This window comes from Emydura macquarii, unplaced genomic scaffold, assembly GCF_026122565.2.
Source record: "Emydura macquarii macquarii isolate MOO-44397 ecotype Brisbane River unplaced genomic scaffold, CSIRO-AGI_Emac_v2 contig_3019, whole genome shotgun sequence".
Lineage (NCBI taxonomy): Eukaryota > Metazoa > Chordata > Testudines > Chelidae > Emydura > Emydura macquarii.
The window spans coordinates 6,407,905-6,429,473 of NW_027133156.1; the positions used below are offsets into that span (position 1 = coordinate 6,407,905).

Below are 21,569 nucleotides of genomic sequence, written 5' to 3' on the forward strand. Positions count from 1 at the left end.
TAAGCTAAGTAGATTTAGCTCCTTGAATCTAACACTATAAGGCATGTTTCCTAATCCTTGAATCATTCTGTTGGCTCTTCTGTGAACCATCTCTAATTTATCAACATCCTTGTTGAATTGTGGGCACCAGAACTGGACATAATATTCCAGCAGTGGCACACCAGTTGCCAATATAAAGGTAAAATAACCTCTCTCCTCCTACTCGAGATTTCCCTGTTTATGAATCATCCCAGGATCACATTAGCTCTTTGGCCATGGCATCACACTGGGAGCCCATGTTCAGCTGATTATCCATCATGACCCCCAAATCTTTTTCAGAGTCACTGCTTTCCGGGATAGTGCCCCTGTCCTCTTCATTATTTACCAGTCATCCAGTTTTTGCATCATCTGGAAACTTTATCAGTGATGATTTTAAATTTTCTTCCAGATCATTGATATAAATGCTAAATAGCATAGGACCAAGAGCTGATCCCTGCATGAACCCACTGGATAGACACCCGCTCAATTATGATTTCCTGTTTACAGTTAGATTTTGAGACCTATCAGTTAGTCAGTTTTTAATCCAGTTAATGTGGGCCATTTTAATTTTATATCATTGTAGTTTTTAAATCAAAATGTTATGTGGTACCAAATCAAATGCTTACAGAAGTCTAAATATATTACACCTACACTATTACCTTTATCAACCAAACTTGTAATCTCACCATTCGCACTACCATGTGGATTTTGAATGGGACCCAATCCCGTAGGTGGCTTCAGAGCAGACCTATTGAATCAGTCCCCATGGGTGAGTTAGGTGCTTATTTTTCTTGGGAACTACTGCTCCTCAATTTCAACATACACCAGGTAAGAAAAACTGGGTAGTAGTGATTAAGTGATTAAGAGATTTGTGGGGCCAGCGTCTTAAAGCGGCAATACCTTTCGCTCCTGCACCCCGCCGCCGAAAAGTGGAAGTCGCCCTGGTTTTTTTCGGCGGCGGGTATCACTCCTAGAAATCTCTTAAAGTGGCAATGTCAGTGTCCCCACAGCAAAAGGTCAGCGCTGAAATCTACTGATTTTTCGCCGCCAAAAACGGGCAGAGTGGCTGAAATATTCGGCGGAGAGCATTGTATGGCCCCTTCAAAGTAGAGGTTCCGTGATTTTGGCCCCTCACTTTGATCGAGTTTGACAACCCTGCATTAGGGACTCAAAAATTCACTGCACACTGCACACTAATTGGGGGGATTTCTTATTGACAGGTTGAGTTTCTGTGCTGTCCCTGACTAATGAATTGCTAATGACTACATACTTTAGGAAGGAATATGGCATATTGTAATGACACAAAATTATTCAGTATTTAATTATGATGGACAACACGGTAGCGAACTATGAGAAATTGTTACTATGATAGCACCACTGAGCAAATTCTGAGCTTCAAAAATCTGCTTTGGCTAAGTTCTGCTTTGATTTATAAACCATAAAACTCCATTTATTTCATTGGGGTGATTGGTGTGTAGGTCAAGCCAGAATTTGGCCCATAAACCATTGATCAGCAGAAAGGTTCTTTGTCAACATCCAAAATGAATCAGGGAAGCGGTCAGAGGCAGCATAAACAGGACTATACATTTTAAAGTGATGACTCACATCTGGACTGTCTCTACTGAATCTAGAGCCTCACTTCAAATCAGTTCATGAGAAAAAGCCTCCTGATTCCCCGAAAAAGTTGTTACATAATCTTGGGGTCGATTAGATTCAGATTTATAAACTCAAGCCGGGATTGTTTCAGATCCCGAGCTCAGCTGTGAATTTAACGGAAGCAAATCTTACTACTGGAAAAATAGCTGCCCCTCCTCCCAATAATAATCAGCCCTCACAGATGAAACAAGAGTGTTCCAGCACTATAACAAAAGCACCTTTCCCATGATAGTACATAAATTGAGGGGGGGTCTTTCATGCTTATGTTGCTGACTTATGCATGTGGAACTCGGGTGGGTTTTTTGTGGTGACTGAGGAAGAGTGAAGGCAAAATAAGAGAAGAACAGGAAGCTTGAACTACATAGGACATAAAGGAAGCATAACATTCTGGAACCCAGGGAAATTTTTTATTAATAAGCCAATAACTTTACTCTAAGGAAGAGATTCATTGAACCACACTCAAATACTCTAAAACTATTATTATTGTTTGCTGTTTGGGTTGCAGTGCTGGTCGGAGGTCCCAGCCTATTACAGCGGTCCCTTGAATCTACTCTAACTGCACAAGGAGTCAAACTGCTCCACATCAACCATGGAAATCACGAGCATGGAGATGTGGTGTAAACCATGTTTACCCCTTCACATGACCTGTGCATAACCAACCATGCCCACATCTGAAGAGCAGGGGCTCTGTATTGCTTGGGAAGTTGCTTAGTTCTTTTATGTAAACATGTTATGAATAGTTGCTATTTTTGAAGCTGGAGAATGATTTTTATATTTTTAAAATGTATATTTTTTGTGCCCCTGTGATAAATTTCTCCTACTGTCTCCAGAATACCACAGTTTCTTTTAGGAAGTGACCTTTCCCATTTGGATTTCTAGGATCACAGTGACAGCAATGTGCAACATGGACTTCAGTCGATTTCCCCTGGACTCACAGACTTGTTCTCTGGAGCTGGAAAGCTGTAAGTTGTATAGCTGCTCTTATCTGCAAGTCCTATTTAGCTGACATTGGTAGGCTCTACCTAATTCAGAATAAAGAAAAATAATATTTTAGGGCCTGAGTCAAAGCCTGTTGAAATCAATGAGCGTCTTTCCACTGAGTCAATGGGCTTTGGATTTGGTCCTCATTTCTGTGCTCTTTTGTGTTTATACTCTTCAAATACTTGTATCACCTACAGTGATATCTGTCACCTTCAATTACATCTTTCAAATAACATTTTAGATGGTTGTGTCTCATCCTTCCCCTAAATGTGGTCAGATTAAAGCATAATCACTTCCTATAATCTTTCCTCTATCTTTCCAGCCCCTTAATCAATTCTGTCGTTCATCCCTGAATCTCCACCACCTTGTCTACATTTTTCTGGTACTGTGGTGACCAGAAATATACCATTCTAGTTATGGTTTCACCAGTGCTGTATAAAGGAAGACATGGACCATGATGTGATGCTTTTGATTTGGCTATTTGTGCTGCTATGGTACGTCGTATGGCAAGATCTTTAATCTGCTGTCCATTAGCAACTCTGTTTTTGGCATTACTGCATTCCAAAGATGTATCTGTGTTTGTTTATTTTTCCTAGATAAATTAATCTGCATTTTTTCCAAACAGAATCCAATGTTACTTTCCCCCCATACTTCTAACTTCCCTGGAACCCTTTGCATTATTACTCTGTCTTCACTGGTGCTTGTGATATTCCCCAATTGAGAGCCTGATCCTACATCAGAATGCAATAAACATGGACCCCTTCACTAAGCAGATCACAGTGCAGGATTGGGGCCTTAGACTCATGTGTGAATCTCACTAATATGTTCCTTATCTACAGCTAGTTACTTTTTATACTGATTGTGTACATGAAATATCCAAAGCCAAGTCACATTTTTGTCTTCTTTTCTCTTTCTTTCCTGAAGATGCTTACACTGATGAAGATCTGATGCTATACTGGAAAAATGGGAATGAATCCCTGAAAACTGATGAGAAGATTTCCCTGTCTCAGTTTTTGATACAAAAGTTTCATACTACCTCCAGACTTGCTTTCTACAGTAGCACTGGTATCAGTCTTTTAAAAATGGTTTCATTCTTCTTTTGAATCATTGTCATATATTTATAGTTCAGTGTCAAACATTTGCCAGGTGAAATTTAAATGAAATTTCTATAAGATGTACTTGAGTAACAGTCCTTGTCTCTTTCCCTTTGCCCTTGTTATCTTTGGGATAATAGATCATTACAGTCTATATACTGTGAACCATCTGTAGAATGCTCACCCATACATATACAAGTGTGTAGATTGTGTACTCTTAAAAAGTAAATATATATTATTAACTAAAAGATGTAGCAGCTCTGTATTTGTCATACAAAATGTTCTTAATGACACTTTTTTCCTCCCAACAGGATGGTACAATAGACTGTACATAAGTTTCACTTTACGCCGCCACATCTTCTTCTTCTTGCTTCAAACCTATTTCCCTGCCACTCTGATGGTCATGCTGTCGTGGGTGTCCTTCTGGATTGATCGCAGAGCTGTACCTGCTAGAGTCTCATTAGGTGAGGGTAATTAATATCAACTATGAATGCGACAAAACCTTTGAATTTGAAGGAGTAGGGGGAGAGGGAGTTCTCTGTTTCATTTGTTAAAGTTGCTAGGAAAGTACATGTCTATTTTATCTGATAGTTAAAGTACCCTAATGCCTGTGCTTTGTCTTATGTTCTTCATTGTTAAATTGGTTCTTCATCACTGATAAATCTTCTTGATCTGTATTTAAATGAGGGCAGAAGATGGAATTGTATTTTAAAAAGAGAAGCAAGCAGAGAAAAGAGATTCCAGTGTTTGTGAATTAGTGAGTCAAGATTTCTAATTATAGGCCCAATCTAGCAGTCCCAGAATGGGCGTTATAGTCAATGAGAGTTTTGTCTAAGTCAGGACTGTTGGAATTTCTTTTGTTTAAAAAGCTAAAAAGGAAACTGATTTGCTCAGTTATCAATGTCTACGTCAGAGAGAGACAGATACACTAGACCTTTTATTGCATTTCTCTGAATATGAGTGCATATGACTTCTTATAAATACAGAGTAAAAATAGTATGTTAGTCCCATAGTTTGTGATACTCATAGAGCTACACACTGTGTTGACCATCTGAAAAGAGCAACAAAGTCCGCTCATGTGAAAGAATTTCACTAGTTTGGAATGAAACTGATTGAAGTCACTCAAATGCTCCTTGGCTCTGCCACTCAGTTGTTAAGTGCCTATTGCAAACTTGTGAAAATTTAGAAAAATATTTTACTTTTATCACCACACAGCACCTAGTCTTGTTTGTATAAACTATACCAAAGACACACACACACATATATTTTAGATGTGTCTACATGCTTATCTGTAAAATATATATTATGGATACAGCAGATGCCATCAAAAACTTTACAATTACCTTAGATAAGGTGAGCACAAGATGGCTTTTCTGTCGCATCATGTCATGCAAGATATTTCCAGTCACACACATTCATGCACAGGATATTACATACATGACTTTCATCTTTTGAGACAGTGATTTAAATCGAGTCCACTTTAGCAGTGACCAAAAGTCATTGGTCATTGACTGCTGTCTGGTGACCTGTATAAAACAAATGGGTGCGCTCAGTGAACCAAGAGTCCTTATCGCCACTGCACACTGGATAGTAGCTAATGCAGAAAAAAATTACTAAATAGCACTGTAGACTGAACAACTTCCTCAGTGTAAAGAGCAGTCCCTATAGAGTAGGGCTGAAGCATCACTTCCTAATTAGATACTAACGAGTTAAATAGAATCAAAAGGCAAGTGTGCTCCATCACATTTAAAAACTTGACTGGACAGAGTGCTCAAGAATGCAATGTAAGGAAAAATCCTACATCGTGAGACAGCTAGACATAATTTCGATAGTCTCTGAGAGGAGTGAAGGACAGTGCTGTATTTTGAGACAAAACTAATTAATAGTAGATGCCTTCTGAACTGTTTTGGGACTGTTTTGGCACATGAAGTACATTTTTGTGGGGGTTTTTCCAGGGATAACCACTGTACTGACCATGTCAACAATCATCACTGGTGTAAACGCCTCCATGCCTCGAGTTTCCTATATCAAAGCTGTGGACATTTACCTCTGGGTCAGTTTTGTCTTCGTCTTTCTCTCTGTGTTGGAATATGCAGCAGTGAATTACCTGACTACAGTGCAAGAGCGGAAGGAGAGGAAGTTGCGAGAGAAGGTGAGAGACATTCTTTTTACATGTGATGTGTTTTCTCTCTGACTCTGACATTCATAGTGTGTAATCAATTTGTCTACAATGCTCAAGCTGACACTGAAGTGCTGACACCACCAAAACCAGGAGCTGGTCTCTTTGATCATTGTACAAAAAGCAGAGAGAAGGAAACAAAGATCAGAACTGGGGCTGTCTGCAACTGGACTTTGGCAGAGACCAAAAGGGGAGGGTAAGAAAGGGAAAATCCAGACTGATATTTCCCTGTGGCTGCCACAATTCATTTTTAAATTTATAGCTAATGGATTAGTCTGAGTGAATTAAAGACCCCAACTCACAATCAGGTACATTTAAACATTTGGGGTCAATAAAGATAATAGTAGAATTGTTCCTCAGTACAAAACACACTTGAGCAACAGTCTTTAGATTTATTCTTTTAATGTGCCATGAACGGTTGCTAAGTGGATCATTTTTTATGATTTTCACTTACGCTGTTGGGTAATTTAAAATAACCTTTTTTTAAAAGTACCTGTTCCACTGAAACCTCATTTAATGGCTGAATACCTTTTCTGTACTTCCTTTCCCACAGAGATTGTGTAAATATTTGCTGTCTCTTCTTTAATCAGTCTGTTCCTTGGTCCTGAATCTTCTTGAAGGATATCAGCAAGTTCTCTTGTGAGCCTCCTTCACTTCTTGCTCCTCTGCCACGGTCCCTTGTACTCCTTTGCCCTCTAATGAGCTTTCCTCCTTTGGCCCAGTTATGGAGTCTCAGGTCTCACTCTTTATTTTCCATCCCTCCAGCTGTCCCCATGTTTCCATCACTTCCCAGTTACACAAACATGCTAATAGTATCTTTCAACTCTCTCTCCATCACACCTCCCTGATATGCTATGGTCACTGCAGAAACTGTTCACAGCTACTTCCTTTTTTCTCTCCCAGATTCTCTCTAATCTGGCTTCCACTCTCTCCACTGAAGCTGCTGTCACCAACGTCTCTCATGACCTCTTCTCCAAGTCTAATGTATTCTACTCCTTTCTTATTCTCCATAAGTCCTCTGCAATCTTCAGTACTACAGTCTCTCTAATACCTTTCTGCAACCTAATACACTGCCTCCTCCTTAATATCCTGTCCACCCTTGTCTTTTGAGAACCTATACTTTCTTTGTGGCTGCTTGTCATCTCTCTTGCTTTTTACAGGACTTCCACAGGGCTCAATTTGTGGTATGCTTCTCTTTTCCTTCTATATTTTGTTATTGGATGGCTTCATCCACTCACTCAGCTTCATCTATCGTCTCTGTGCCGATGATTCACAAATCTGCCTTTCAGCCTGACTTGCTTCCTGCTGTCCAGTCCTGCATATCTCTGTGTGTCTGCAACATATCTTGGATAGCTCACTGCCAGATCATACAAAACATTGCTGAAACTGAATTTTTTATTTTTCCTCCTAAACCTTCTTTCTTTCTTTCTCCGTTGCCGTTTATGAAACCACCATCCTTCTGGACAGTGATTGAGGCTTTGAACCCCAGGGTCATCTTTGACTCCTCCCACTCCTCCTGTCATTAAAGCATGCCACTATTTCCTTCCCATTTAAAAAATATGACCCTTTTTTGTCTGTGCCCTGGTCATCTCCCACTTTGATTACCGAGGCAATCCTCTCTCTCATACATCTTCAATTTGTCCAAAATGCAGCTGCAAAAGTTATCTTGCTTGCCTGATGACTGGATGATGACATTACCCTTTCTGAATCCCTCCAACAGTTCCCTCTATATCAAGTTTGAACATCATCACTTTGTGCCTCCTCCCTCTATGTATGGAATAACCTCCATAGCTTGACATGCTAATCAATGCCCCTCCCTCTTTCAAATTCCCCCTATATTCTTTGTTTCCATAACAAGCACTTATTCATGTTTAATGAATTCTCCACCCCAACATCCTTTAGAGGAGAAGAGAATTAATTCAGGAAAACTATTCACACACACACACAGCTTCATTTAACGCCTCTGAGTATTCCAGTCCATCTTTTTTTTTCTGTGCTTGTCTATTAAACCATAAGATCCCCAGAGCATAGACTCTCTCTGTCCTGCATAAAAATTGAGCACATCATCAGTGCTCAGCAAATAATAAATAATAATTCAACCTTGATAAATTCTACTGACCCCGAGCAGGTCATTTTTTCCAGGCAAGTAAAATATTATTGATTTTGTCATTATCTGTCACTGTGACAAAAGAGGGTGAGTAGATTCTTGTGCCTGTGCTGGTAAGTTTTCAGGACAGCTTTCCCAAGCTAATATTTCAGTGATGGCGCAACTCCTCATTTATGTCACAAATCTTTCAGTTGTTGATAGCCCTGCACTGAATTTTATCATCAAGCAATAAACACAGCAAGCTGAAAAGGCTGATTATACAAAGCAAAAGCTTTTTATTTACCCTTGGATACATGGCAATATTTATCATTAATGGTCAAAGAAATAAACTGTTTGTCATCTCTAATGGGGTTATAGGAAAATATGGCTTAGTGTCTGACTGTAGGGAAGGCTCTTTAAGAGACCAGAGAGACTACTGTCTCTCATTGAAATAAATCTTGACCGTGTTAGCCAAATGTCATTCAGCTGTAAAAGTTCCAGGGGAATCCGAATCTGAATTTTTGCATTTCCCAGAAATGGATTGTGACAGTTTGTTGGCCTGAAGTCATTCAGCAATTCTCTCCACTGTGTATGTGTGTGCATATGTGTATGCGGGAATACGTCAGGGATAGATTCAGACTATATTGGGACCAGAAACATCTACATTTTGGACTTGCTCCCTCCTCCCACTATCTTCCTAGACACCTGGCAGTGTATACAACACATCAGTCATTCACCTCCTAGCCACTGTCTGTGATCTTCTCTCAGGCCAGATCATAACCTGACATGGGGGTTAAGAGTCACTTGGGGCAACAGCATTTCTCTTCCTCGTGGGTCCTGCAGCAACTAATCTGTAGCAATCAGCTATGCACCATGCCACTTGGCGCTTATTACTGCCTTTTGAATCAGTTAGCTGAGGGCCCTGATAATAAGGATCCTGATTTAATCCTCCACTATAATATTTTTGGGAGGGGTGGAGGAAGATTTTTGAGATTAAGGAATATAATTTGGCTGCTCATAGAGAGACAAAAATAAAATTGCATTTAAAAGTTAAAAATCATGGGTTCCACCTACACTTACACTTGCCTTCAAGCCAAGTATAAAATGTGTTCTAAATACAGTTTAAATTTGGTTCTAGCTAAACAGACTTCTAAAAAACATCCCATCACTGATGGGAACAAACCATTTATAACAGCTCTGTTGTAGCCTAGGTCAGAAGAATACCACAGGTTTGCTGCCAGTGTTTGACCCCATGTGCATTGACCAGCCAAATAATTTTGCTATAACTGGAACAGACACAACCGACTCTTTTTCAGTCTATGAATGGTCTTTGAGCAATTTGATTTGTTGTCCAAAATTATTTGCCAAATAATTCTTGTTCAGTGAGTTCATGAGCAGTGTGCTCTGAGTATCTGATATTCAGAATTTAAGATACATTAGCTGTTTTGATTAGATAAGTGGGATGAGTTTCACCCAGGTATTTTTCCTGTTCTCTAGCTGGATACGTGTAACCTTTAGAATCAGGTTTCCAGAAGGACTACTAATATTTATGACATCAAAACTCACTTTGTGTCAGTATTTTTCCCGTGTTTGCTTAAAATGCTGTTTTCACAAACATCATTGAATATTATAGTGCAAGAGGCATAGAAACTGAACAGGAAAAGGAATGAAAAAACAGCCAGAGAAAATTGAATTAACTGGTCAGTTTTTATTTCAATCAAACCAATTTTCCATCCCGAATTACAACACAGGATTTCAGAAACAAACCCCCACATAATATAAAGTTGCAACGGGTAGGGCTAGCCAGCAACTTTTCAGTTCAGAAAACTTAAACTTTAATAGAGAAATATTTCATAGTTGAACTACAATGTGCAGCTCCACCTTTTACAAGCGATCCATAAAAAGAAGGCTATCTTCTTTGCTTCCAGTATTTTCTCTCAGTGTTTGACTATTGTTTTCTTGTTTATTTCAGTTTCCATGTACATGTGGAATACCTCATGCAAAAACTATGATGCTGGATGGAACCTACAGTGACTCTGATGCCAACAGCCTGGCAGGGTACACAAGAAGCCAGATAGTGATTGAGGAAGAAAAACAAGACAAGATGGTGGTTCATTTGGCCATGAGCAATGAATCTAATTCATCAAGAAAGAAAGGCCTGAAAGGCCATGTTGGCCTGCGCATCATCCAGAACACTCATGCGATTGATAAATATTCAAGATTAATATTCCCAGGCACCTATATATTTTTTAACTTGATATACTGGTCTGTCTTTTGCTAGACATACTGAGGCAGAAGACCTTTACAGGACTAAGTGGGTGTTTTTTTTTAAAGTTCAATTTGACTGTTAAGCTAGAAAAACAATTCTCCTATTGTACCCGTGGAGCATAAAGCACTAGATATCCTGCAACAAGCTCTTCCATCCAAAAGCTTCCTGGAGAAATTGTTGTGCAATTACTCTGTACTCCACACCCCCATCTCCTCTCTGCTTTAAGATGTGTCTCATCTCTTGGCTTTGGAACTGGGCAATGCTGATAGTGTCTGATGTGCACGGGGGTCCAGATCATCATAGGTAGTTAGGTGCCAACCAGTGGCGTACCGTGGGTTTCCGGCACCTGGGGGGCCATACTTACATTGGCAGTCCCCCCCGTCAGCAGCACCCTGTGAGGGAGGGGTCTGTGGTCCATGTCCCACTCTTCCCCACACCCCTCCATTGGTGGCAGGGCCCCTCCGGGGGAGGGGGGGGGCTACTGGCCGGTATCCCACTCTCCCCCTCCCCTATTGTGGGAGCGGCGAGGGCTGTGACAGACTCTGATTCCCGTGGTTCCCTCCTGGTGCCCAGTGCAGGGTCAGAGGAGCCAGGAGGATGCCCTGGCTGCCTGCGACAGGGGACGGGGGCGGCTCCTCCTCTGAGGGCCTGGCTGGCGCCCCTCGCCTGGCTGGCACCCAGGGGTATGGCCCGCCCTGGCCCCCTCCTCGATACGCCACTGGTGCCAACTCCCATTGATGTCGGTACCTAAATACCTTTGAGAATCTGGGCCAAGGCAACTACCACAGAAGAATCACTCAGCATACGCTGCTGAATTAAAGTGAGTTCCAGTGGCTGTGCTGAGATGCCTGTAAAAGACAACTGTTAGGCTTCTTAATAAGAACTTAACTTTTAAAGATCTAAATGACAACAGAGCTCTCTTTAGACAATTGTTTTTCTCCTTCTTTGCCTTATAAACAAATGGCATCTTTTCAGGATACACTTTCATCAAACAACATTGTGCAATCCTTACACAAAACTCCCATTGACTTAAGTGCTGCCTGACGGAGATCTGCAGAATTCAGTCTACCAAGCCTAGGCAGTTAGTTCGTTTTGATGAGGAGAGATGGTAAAGTGAAGCCAAGGGACTCCCTGAACTTGGGCAGCATGAACTTTAGATCTCATTTATAATGACAATGTGGAAGTTTAAATAAGCCTATTCACTCCTTACAAGCTGGCCTTGGTATGCCATACATTGATCTTGAGTGCTTTCCTCTCGCACAGAGGTGGAAGGTAACCAGCTGGAGCCTTTGATTAGTGTACAGGAATGGAGAGTTTGTCCAGGAGCAGCTAGCTCTTTTTGCATCCTCTCTTCGTAGCTCAAAGCAGAGAACAGTGTAAGGGGCGGCAGGGTTGGCATCTTTCCAGGAACTCACGGCTGCCTTTATTTCTAACAGAAAAGTGCAGCCAACAGAGAAAATACTTCCCAGAATGCAGTGATCCCTTTCCAACAGAGCAGCTATACTCTACATCTGCCCTATGGTTTAGGCCGTTTGGATCAAGAGGGAAGTTGTATGCTGGAACTTGTTGGCTCTCTAGGTGCACCTCCATTTTAAAGACAAGTGGCCATAAGTAGCATTGTAGAACTTTGTGAGTCACACGATAGTAACTGGCTTAAAAGTCTAAATTATTCTTTAGTAGCTGTGCAACGGAACAGTAGCATGCTTCCATGGATGGCATTCCATGCTTCACACAGTGTTGTCTCCTCTTCCTTTGCTAGTAATGCTGACAGGAAGATGTAGAATTTTCCACAAAATTGCAACAGGTCAAAGATCTCAAATTTAATCTTTCCTTACTTCTTAATGCCCCAGCATGCTGAGCTGTAGAAGTGATGTTGCTAATCACAGCATCTGGGTGCCAAGTTGGTGCATAACAGGATGGTCAGACCTGAACTCAGCTGATTCTGTGCTGACATTGGAAGGTCACTCAACAATATGATTAAACTATACAGCTGCCTAGAATGGTGACAGAGAGAATGTAAACAGTGTAGACAATGTAGAGGGCATTAAGTCTCTTGCAATACCCTACACATACCAAATGAAATAGCAATCCCACTTTAACCTGCATACTTATTGGGTTTTTGCATTTTCAGTTTACAACAGCAGTTTTGACCTTTCTGCAGGGATTTAGTGATAGGCTAGGAAGAGCCAATCATTAATCCCTAGAATTTATCCTGTGCCTCAATTATTGTTGCTTAAATTGCAACACATTTCACTGTTAGATTTACTTTAAATAAAAGTGGTTAAAGAAACAATCTAAGAAATATATCCCCCCTTCATTGCACATGTATGTAAGCAATGAGAGTTTTGTGTTGTCATAAAGGAGAAAATATATCCCCAAGATCCCTAGCTAAAACAGATCAGAAGCCAAGAAAAGGACCAATATCACAAAGAAGGCATATTCCTGTATCCAGCCTGACACCTCTTTCCTATACTACAGATCAGGGTGTCTCTCCACTGATGGAAAAAGTACATTTCACAATAGCAGCTTGAGATGAAAACCAACCACCATTTTCATGCAAGAACTATAGGAATATTCCACAGAATCTTAATAGAGGCTTAATTTCCTATTTAACCAAATACATTTCTGACTATTAGCTTTTTAAAATAAAATTGTAGCCAATCAGAAACCAGTTTTATATTTTAAAATAACCTACCACGTTTAATGGATCAGTTGTTCTGTGATTGGCTGATGTGAGACAAAAGGAAAAAGGAGAGTAGTGTGAGTAAATCAGAGAAATGGGAAGCAAGAGACCTGGATTTTATTCCAGACACAGCCCCAGGATTCTTGTGTAACTATGGGCACTTCGATTAGCCTCTCTTTGCTTCATTTTCCCCATCTGTCCAATGGGGAATAATAATATCTACCTCATAGGGGTGATGAGATGTTTAATTCATTAATATTTGTGAAACACCTTAAGGTCTTTGCCTGGGAGGCCCTATGAAAATGTGAGGTGATATTATTAATGCACACTACAGAGCTGTTCTCTAAATCAATCAGAGTGCAATTAATCAATAATGGCAAATTGAATACCAATTTCTATCAGACAAAATGATTTCATTTATATGAGCCATTGGGACTGCAGAGATAATGGGCCATCTTTATGGTTGGTGTAAATGCCATTGATTTCAGTGGAGTTACACCAGGGATAGATTTAGCCCAAGATACTTACGTAAATTCTGTCACTGGCTAATGTCTCCTGCTGTGAAAAATAAATACCTTGGCTTTACTTTGCCATTTACTTTTATTAAACATCTCATTGTCACCTCAGAACTTATCTGGTAGTTAGAGACAGTTATTCAGATGCTACATTCTTCTGCACTGGCATTAATCTCCTACTTATATGCTACCTACTAAACTTCCTCTGAAGAGGCCAAGTTTAGGTTATTTAGTACAGCTGTAAGATATGTATGTGCCTGCTGTGACATATCTACACTTGTTTCTAGCAGCTGCAATTATGCAGCCCAGATAATTTCTGAGGAGAGAGTTTGACCATTAGAGAACGTTAATTTGAACAATACTGTGTTCTTGTTTGAGATTTGAAATGATTATTTTAAACAGTAGATGCAAATAAAGAACAAGCCATCAGTGATTCACACACATTTGTAGTTGCTGTGTTGTATTTGCCTGCCAGCAAGGAGGAGATGGACAGGACAGGGAGCAAGAGCAAATGCCAGGAGGGCTGAAATTAATACTACAGTTGCCCATGGTTTAAAGGAGACTTCACTGACCAGGAGATGACAGTGTTATTTAAACCTCTCCCTGCAAGAGCCTCTAGCCAAAACTTCTAGCAATGGATGTCTACGGTTAGACTCAAGTCCATAGATATACACCTAAATAAATGGTCTGATTTTTAAGGGTGCTGAGCATCCTGTAGCACCTTTTACAATTAGGCCAGTCATTTAAATGCCTACATAAGGATTTAAGAGTCAGAGTTTCAAAAGCACCTAAGGGACTTAAGCTTCATATGTCCCACTGACTTTAGGCTCCCATTGCTGAAAATCTTGGCCCAAGTGCAAAAAAAGGAAATCTTATTCTACTTCATCCCGCACCTCACCATGTCAAACCTTTACTTTTTCTTTAACCAAGAAATAAAAAATATAGCCAGACAAAGATACCCTTATAATGAAGGCAAAGATGGTAATTGCGACATGAACGTATGTATATTAGACAAATGTACATATTTTAAGTTACTTATATGCTGTATATATAAACTACCAAATATTAGACTCAAAAGAACGTGTAGACACTGCCAGATTGATGAAAAGCTTTTACTGTAGTGCCTGAGGGTTCAGAAACATCCCCCATAGGCATCTTATTCCATAATTGTCCATTATGGGTTTTCTTGCACTTTACTCTGAAGCAGCAGGTATTGATCAGTATGGAAGACAGATGGAAAATTGGTGTGATCCAGTTAATTCCTATATTCAAACTTGGTAATAAAACCACAAGTGGGAAGGGCTGAAATAATCAGTCCATTTTGTTTTGTGACTTATTTTGTGAATTTTAAAAATTATTCTTTTCATTTTTCCTGGAAGCTCTGATAGGTAAGAGTTATGGCCGTCTTCCAGCAGTTGGGGTGAGGGGGCGGGAGACTACATGCCCCATTTGTAATTATTTTAAATATAAAACAGTCTTTATCTATTGAAGACATTCAGGTAAAAGGGCATCTTCCAATAAGCAGATGATTATAAGCAGCCCAGGCTTCCATGTAAAATTAAGCTGTTGATCATGATTATAATTGTAAGCTACACTGATCTTTTGGCACCATTACAACCCACAGCTGAAGAAAAGTCTAACAATTACTCTTTATTTAAGGGCAGCTACTCAAAGGCACAAATGGCAGTAAGGCGCCCAGTATCCATTTGGCTTTCAATGGGAGTAAATGCTTAATGCCCCTTAGTGTCTTTGAATAAATCTCAACCTTAATTACCAATGGAAAGATAAACCTGCTCTCAGGACTCAGCTGCCCAAACTTAGCCATTGTGCCTAATGAAGACAATATGACTACAAGAAAATGCACGTAGACTAGACTATTACTAGACCTAGTGCATAAGGACAATGCCCTGTCAGGTTTCCACAATAAAAAGATTACAGTCAGATGCTCTGACTGAAAGAGACACTGACCTGCTAAAATTAAGAGACTGCAAAATGTATCTAAAGACTATAGCACTATTAAAATTAAAATGCAATCCACTCTCATACTAAGCTGATTAATTCATTTTTTTTTAAAAAGGACATTTAAAAATAATGCATCAGGATCAGTATTTCCATGTGTAAAGGAATTAAAATTTCAGACAAAGCAAGAACAGTGGGGAGAGGAAAGGAAGAAAACACGAGGGAGAACAAAGCATCTGTGTAAGTAAACACCACTCCAGCCCGCTCTGTTTCTTCACCATCTTTTTTCTTGCACCAGTACATACATGATAAACAGAAGCAGCAGGAAGCAGAGGAGTCCTGTAATCGGCATTCACAGCCATTCAATGACCCCAATTATGGGCTGTGATTTGCCCTATGTGCAAGGGAGTAGGTGATGTAAGGTCCCCTGTATTCTGCAGTGTGGGCTACCTCGATAGCCAGTCCATGTGTACAGGTAGAGTGTAGGTTCAGAGGGGCCTGGAGGACTCAGTAGGTGCAGGGGAGATGTAACTGGTAAAGGGATGGCATAGATTATGCACACCCAGCCACCCCCCATCAGCATGGGGGTGGGGGGAACAGCCCCCTGGTGTGCCCTAGGACTGGCATAGCTATGCATTACCCCTTACTCACAGCATGATGTGAAGCTCTTTATGATCAAGTGAGGCCCAATTTTAAAAATTGCACTCTTTTGCGAAAATATGCAAGATCTGTCTTTGCCAGTTTTCCAAAATGCATTTCTACCCTGAGTCTCCTAGGTCTTTTCTAGTGTTGGAACCAACAAAATTTAGCCTAGCAAAAGAGCTTGGGCACTTCCTCTATGGAAAATGCATAGAAATGATATGAAGAAAGATTTTGCTGCTCTACTTGTCACACAGATTTACAGACGAGAATTGCATGTTTAGCTCAGAGGGAATTCTCAGCGAAAAATGACCGGTCAGCCTCACCTCAATCCCTGGAAAGATCATGGAGCAGGTCCTTAAGGAATCCATTTTAAGGCACTTGGAAGAGAGGAAGGTGATCAGGAACAGTCAACACGGATTCACCAAGGGAAAGTCATGCCTGACCAACCTGATTGCTTTCTATGATGAGGTGACTGGTTCTGTGGATGTGGGGAAGGCGGTGGATGTGATATACCTTGACTTTAGCAAAGCTTTTGATACGGTTTCTCACAGTATTCTTATCAGCAAGTTAAAGAAGTATGGGTTGGATGAATGGACTATAAAATGGATAGTGAACTGGCTAGAGCATAGGGCTCAACGAGTAGTGATCAATGGCTCCATGTCTAGCTGGCAACCGGTCACAAGCGGAGTTCCCCAGGGGTCGGTGCTGTGGCCGGTTTTGTTCAACATCTTCATTAATGATCTGGAGGATGCGGTAGATTGCACCCTCAGCAAGTTTGCAGACGACACTAAGCTGGGGGGAGTGGTAGATACCCTGCAAGGTAGGGATAGGATACAGAGTGACCTAAACAAACTGGAGGATTGGGCCAAAAGAAATCTAATGAGGTTCAACAAAGAAAAGTGCAGAGTCCTCCACTTAGGAAGAAAGAATCCCATGCACAGCTATAGACTGGGGACCGACGAGCTGGGCAGCAGCTCTGCAGAAAAGGACCTGGGGGTAACAGTGGATAAAAAGCTGGATATGAGTCAGCAGTGTGCCCTGGTTGTCAAGAAGGCCAATGGCATATTGGGCTGCATTAGGAGGGGCATTGCTAGCAGGTCACGGGAAGTGATTATTCCCCTCTATTCGGCATTGGTGAGGCCGCATTTAGAATATTGTGTCCAGTTTTGGGCCCCCCAATACAAAAAGGATGTGGACAAGTTGGAGAGAGTCCAGCGGAGGGCAACAAAAATGATTAGGGGGCTGGAGCACAGGACTTATGAGGAGAGGCTGAGGGAACTGGGCTTGTTTAGTCTGCAAAAGAGAAGAATGAGGGGGGATTTGATAGCGGCCTTTAACTACCTGAAAGGGGGTTCTAGGGAGGATGGGGCTAGGCTGTTCTCGGTGGTGGCAGATGACAGAACAAGGAGCAACGGTCTCAAGTTGCAGGGAGGGAGGTCTAGGTTGGACATTAGGAAAAAGTTTTTTACTAGGAGGGTGGTGAAGCACTGGAATGGGTTACCTAGGGAGGTGGTGGAATCTCCATCCTTAGAGGTTTTTAAGCTGCGGCTTGACAAAGCCCTGGTTGGGATGATATAGCAGAGGTTAGTCCTGCTTTGAGCAGGGGGTTGGACTAGATGACCTCCTGAGGTCCCTTCCAACTCTAATATTCTATGATTCTATGATTCTATGAATGAAAAGATAAGTTAATTGCAATGACAGTTTGAAATTGTTTTAGCAAATATATTTTGGGAAATGGGACATAATATTGAAGCAGTAAAACTCTCTTCAGCCCTCAAGCTCTTTCCATTTTATCCGGCTCTATTAGCATGGTCCAAGCTCACTTCACCCAGGAAATATTAGACCTTCCCTATTAAGCTGCATATTTATAGGGCACACTAAGGAAGAGTCTTTAGCTACAATGTGCATTTGTTCCTACAGAACCCTACAGCTCTCTGTCACATTCTCAGTGTCACAAACTGGGGCAGTCATCATTAGGCCGGAATTGTCATGGAGATGCTTCAATCCATTGTCAAACAGACTGCAGATTTGATATACCTGGGGGAAAGGGGAACCCTTAAAGACAGGGACTCTATTCTCAATAAAAGATGCAAAAGTCCAGAATGGTCTTATAATGGGCCCCATTAAGTGTTACAGGACACATTTAAATGCAGTGAAAGAAATGGTAATTCAGCTGAGTTAGGTTTACACAGTGTCTCAAGCATACACATAAAAGAATCCCACAGAGTCATGCATCAATCACCATGAGATCTACATGCCAATTTCAAGGACTTTAAACTTCTGTTCTCCATCTCCCAACTCTTGGAAAAGACGCTAGAGGATTTTTTAATACCTGTGAAAAGTCAGCACCTTGATGTGCTTCCTCAGCCCAAAGATGGCAGCTTCAGCAGCACAGTGCCCCCTAGCACCATGCTGGGGTAGTGGAATAAGTAGAGGCACAGAGAATAGGGAGGCCCTTCTTGAGTTACCAACACCATTCACTGGATCATAGCTCTCCCCTACTCTGTATTAGGGTAGTGCTGTGCAGTGCGAGAGCCAGCGTAGTGACCACAGAGCTGGAAGGCATAGTAATCCTTTAACTCCTATAAAGCAGGGCTCTACAGGATGCACTCTGCCATCCCCCCAAACTGTGACACTATGGGCCACCCTATACAAGAACGCCTAGTGAGCCACTGCACACGTCTATTGCAGGGTACAGTTCAGAGCAAGCCACCCCTGGCTGGCAGTGCGGCCACCCAAGCCTCATTTTTCCCTCTGACTCTACAGGCAACTGCCACATGCCAGAAGTTTTTATTAACATGGAATCTGCTTTATCACGCCATTTTGGTTGCCTAATGGAAACCGTTCCTTTGGCCTGCCAGGCACAGGTAGCTCTTCACAAGTTCCTTTTAAAATACAGTTCCTGTCGGTTTTGCAGCATCAGACTCAGCAGAACAAGGCTGCAAGTTGCTCCTTTGTTCCTGTTACTATTTGCAGTATTGCCAACTCCAGGTGTTAAAAAAAAATCATATGTTGAGCTTACAAAAAATCACAATATTTGATTAATAATCCTGGGTTATTTCAATAAATAAATGAATTTGGGGCTAATTTTATTTTATTTTCTGAGCTTTTAGGGGGCAGTTGGACTATGACTTCAAGCTTCTCTGAAACCAGAAGGGGTGATCATCTTATTATTATATTTTTAAATTTAAATGAAAGATGAGATTCTCACCTAAATCACATGAATCCAATAGCTGGGGCTTTAAGAACAAACACCAAATATCACCAGTCTCATGATAAAAAAATATCACTAGAGTTGGCAAAACTTCCATGACAGTCTCCTCAGAGAGCCCAAAAACCGTATGTCACTGTGTTACCCCTCTGCCTCAGCAAGAGACAGCTTTGCTGGAGCTTAAACTATGGGTTGGCTTCCTTCCACTTCGCTCTGCCTGAGTCACTAACAAATGCTTTGGGACTCCGCCAATCTAAACCTTGCTTGACAGGTAACATTCAGTGAATCCTATTTCCCGAGTGCCCCAGAGGCATTTCTCTGTAATGTTCAGCCCCTCTCCCTGGACACACAGAAATGATTAAGTCCTCTGTCTCCAAAGAGACAGTACACTAATCAGTTAGCCCAGCTGAAGACACACTTTTTATCTTAATGCACAGCACTGAGCTGGTCTGTAGTAAAACTATAAATACATTTATTACTAAAGAACACAGATTTAAGTGATACAGAGTAAGAGGAAAAGAAACGGGCATGGTTACAAACAAAACAAAAATAACACCCTTTCTAGTGTCTAACACTTAACATTAGCAAGCTACAATCTTTGCCTAAGCAGCTTTCTCACCTACCTCAAACTATCTCCATCTCTGGCCCATGGCAGGAGAATCCATCATTCACAGAATCAGAGGGTGCTGAATCCTTTATCCTCTAAGTGGCAGATATAAAGAGGTTATCTCCCCTTCTTTTTCTAGTCCAGTAAACCTTTGGAATGCATTCCTTTAGTGTATACCCCAGACAGAGTTCTTCTTCCCCACTGATATGCAAATGCCGTGCTGTCTTCCTCATCCTTTCTGGTCAACTTGCTTTTTCGATCGGCTTAATCACGTTGTTTACCTTAAATGTAAATGTACTCATTGTCCTTTGCTAATCAAGCCATGCAGACAGATAAATCCACATTTCTTTGTCTAGGGCAGGCTTGTCTATCAATTGACTCAAATCATAGTTTAAGAACGTATTTCCAGCGCTCATACATAATTCTTTATACACAACCTACAGGATACCTTACAAGACACTATCTGGCTAAATATTCTGACACAAGTGCGTTGGGTGTGGCCTTTGCCAGTTGGCAGCTCTTAGGGACACAACTACATTTGATTCTTCCCTGAGGCTAACATAGTCTCTTTTATCCTTTCCCTGTGTTCACACAGTTCTTCTGGTCCCTGTAACAGGAGTCTAGCTGAGGACTTCCTGGCTCTCTTAGACCTCTCTCTCTAGCCCATTGCAGAAAGCCATCCAATATTTCCTGCTCCCAGTCTGTGGTCCCAGTTCCTTCTCCACAGTGGACTTCCTGAACTCTGGCAAGCTTTTCCCAGCCACTACCCCAGCTCTACAGCAGGAGTGCCTTCTGACTCCCTGCAACTCTTCATTCACTGTCTGAACAGGCAGCCCATCTAATAGAAGATGCCACTTCCAGGCTGCTGTCATGTCATCCTTGGTCACCTGACCTGCTCATGAAGCCATCAGACCTTAGAAAACTCCAACCAGAATGCTGCAGCAAGTCTCCTCACTAACACGGGGTATCATGCACACATCACACCCAGCCTGCACTCGCTACACTGGCGTCCCATAGAATACAGAATCTGAGATTCAAGGTTTTGAGCCTTACCTTCAAGGCACTTGATGGTCTGGGCTCAGAACATGTAAAAGAATGGCTAAATCATCACGATGGAGACCATGGGCAACGATTCCACTCTCCACAATGTTCCACAATGGAACTTTCTTCCATAAGGTTAAAATGCATCTGTGCAGGAGACAAATCTCTCACAGGGACTGGGCTGAGATGGCAGAACAAACTTCTATGGGACTGAAGGACCATTGCAAACATCAGCTTCAAGTGCAAAGCATACTTCTTTGTCCTTGCCTTGTCTAACAAACAGAGTGGAGCATATGCATATTAAAAAGATACCCCAACAACAATGAAGCCTCTTAAAACAAAACCCTAGCCTACACTACATTATAACACACAAATCTCTCCCAGGGGCATGGATGAGAGAAAGAACAAAATATATGTGACCGATATTTAGTCGTGTCATTTAATGCACTAGTGGAAGGTGTTCAGATACTACAGTGAGCGTGTGATATAAGAGCCTATATAGAACAGAACAGATCCAGACACAGATCAGATCTTGGGGCTGTAACTCTTTACTAGCCCGATGTGCCCTGTGACATTCCCAAAGTGGTTGCCTCCCATGCAATATTTTCAATCTCAAGAAATCAAAACT

The 21,569-nt window shown here is 41.4% G+C and overlaps 1 protein-coding gene across 1 annotated transcript in view; it reads left to right on the top strand.

Moving 5' to 3' along the window:
- GABRR2 (gamma-aminobutyric acid type A receptor subunit rho2) overlaps positions 1 to 10,295 on the top strand; it is a 52,026-nt gene extending 41,731 nt beyond the window's left edge. The window contains exons 5-9 of the mRNA XM_067530002.1: positions 2,554 to 2,636; positions 3,580 to 3,720; positions 4,061 to 4,213; positions 5,705 to 5,901; positions 9,987 to 10,295. Coding sequence (XP_067386103.1) covers positions 2,554 to 2,636; positions 3,580 to 3,720; positions 4,061 to 4,213; positions 5,705 to 5,901; positions 9,987 to 10,295 — 883 coding nt within the window. The remainder of the gene's footprint in view (positions 1 to 2,553; positions 2,637 to 3,579; positions 3,721 to 4,060; positions 4,214 to 5,704; positions 5,902 to 9,986) is intronic.
- Positions 10,296 to 21,569: the final 11,274 nt, after the last annotated feature.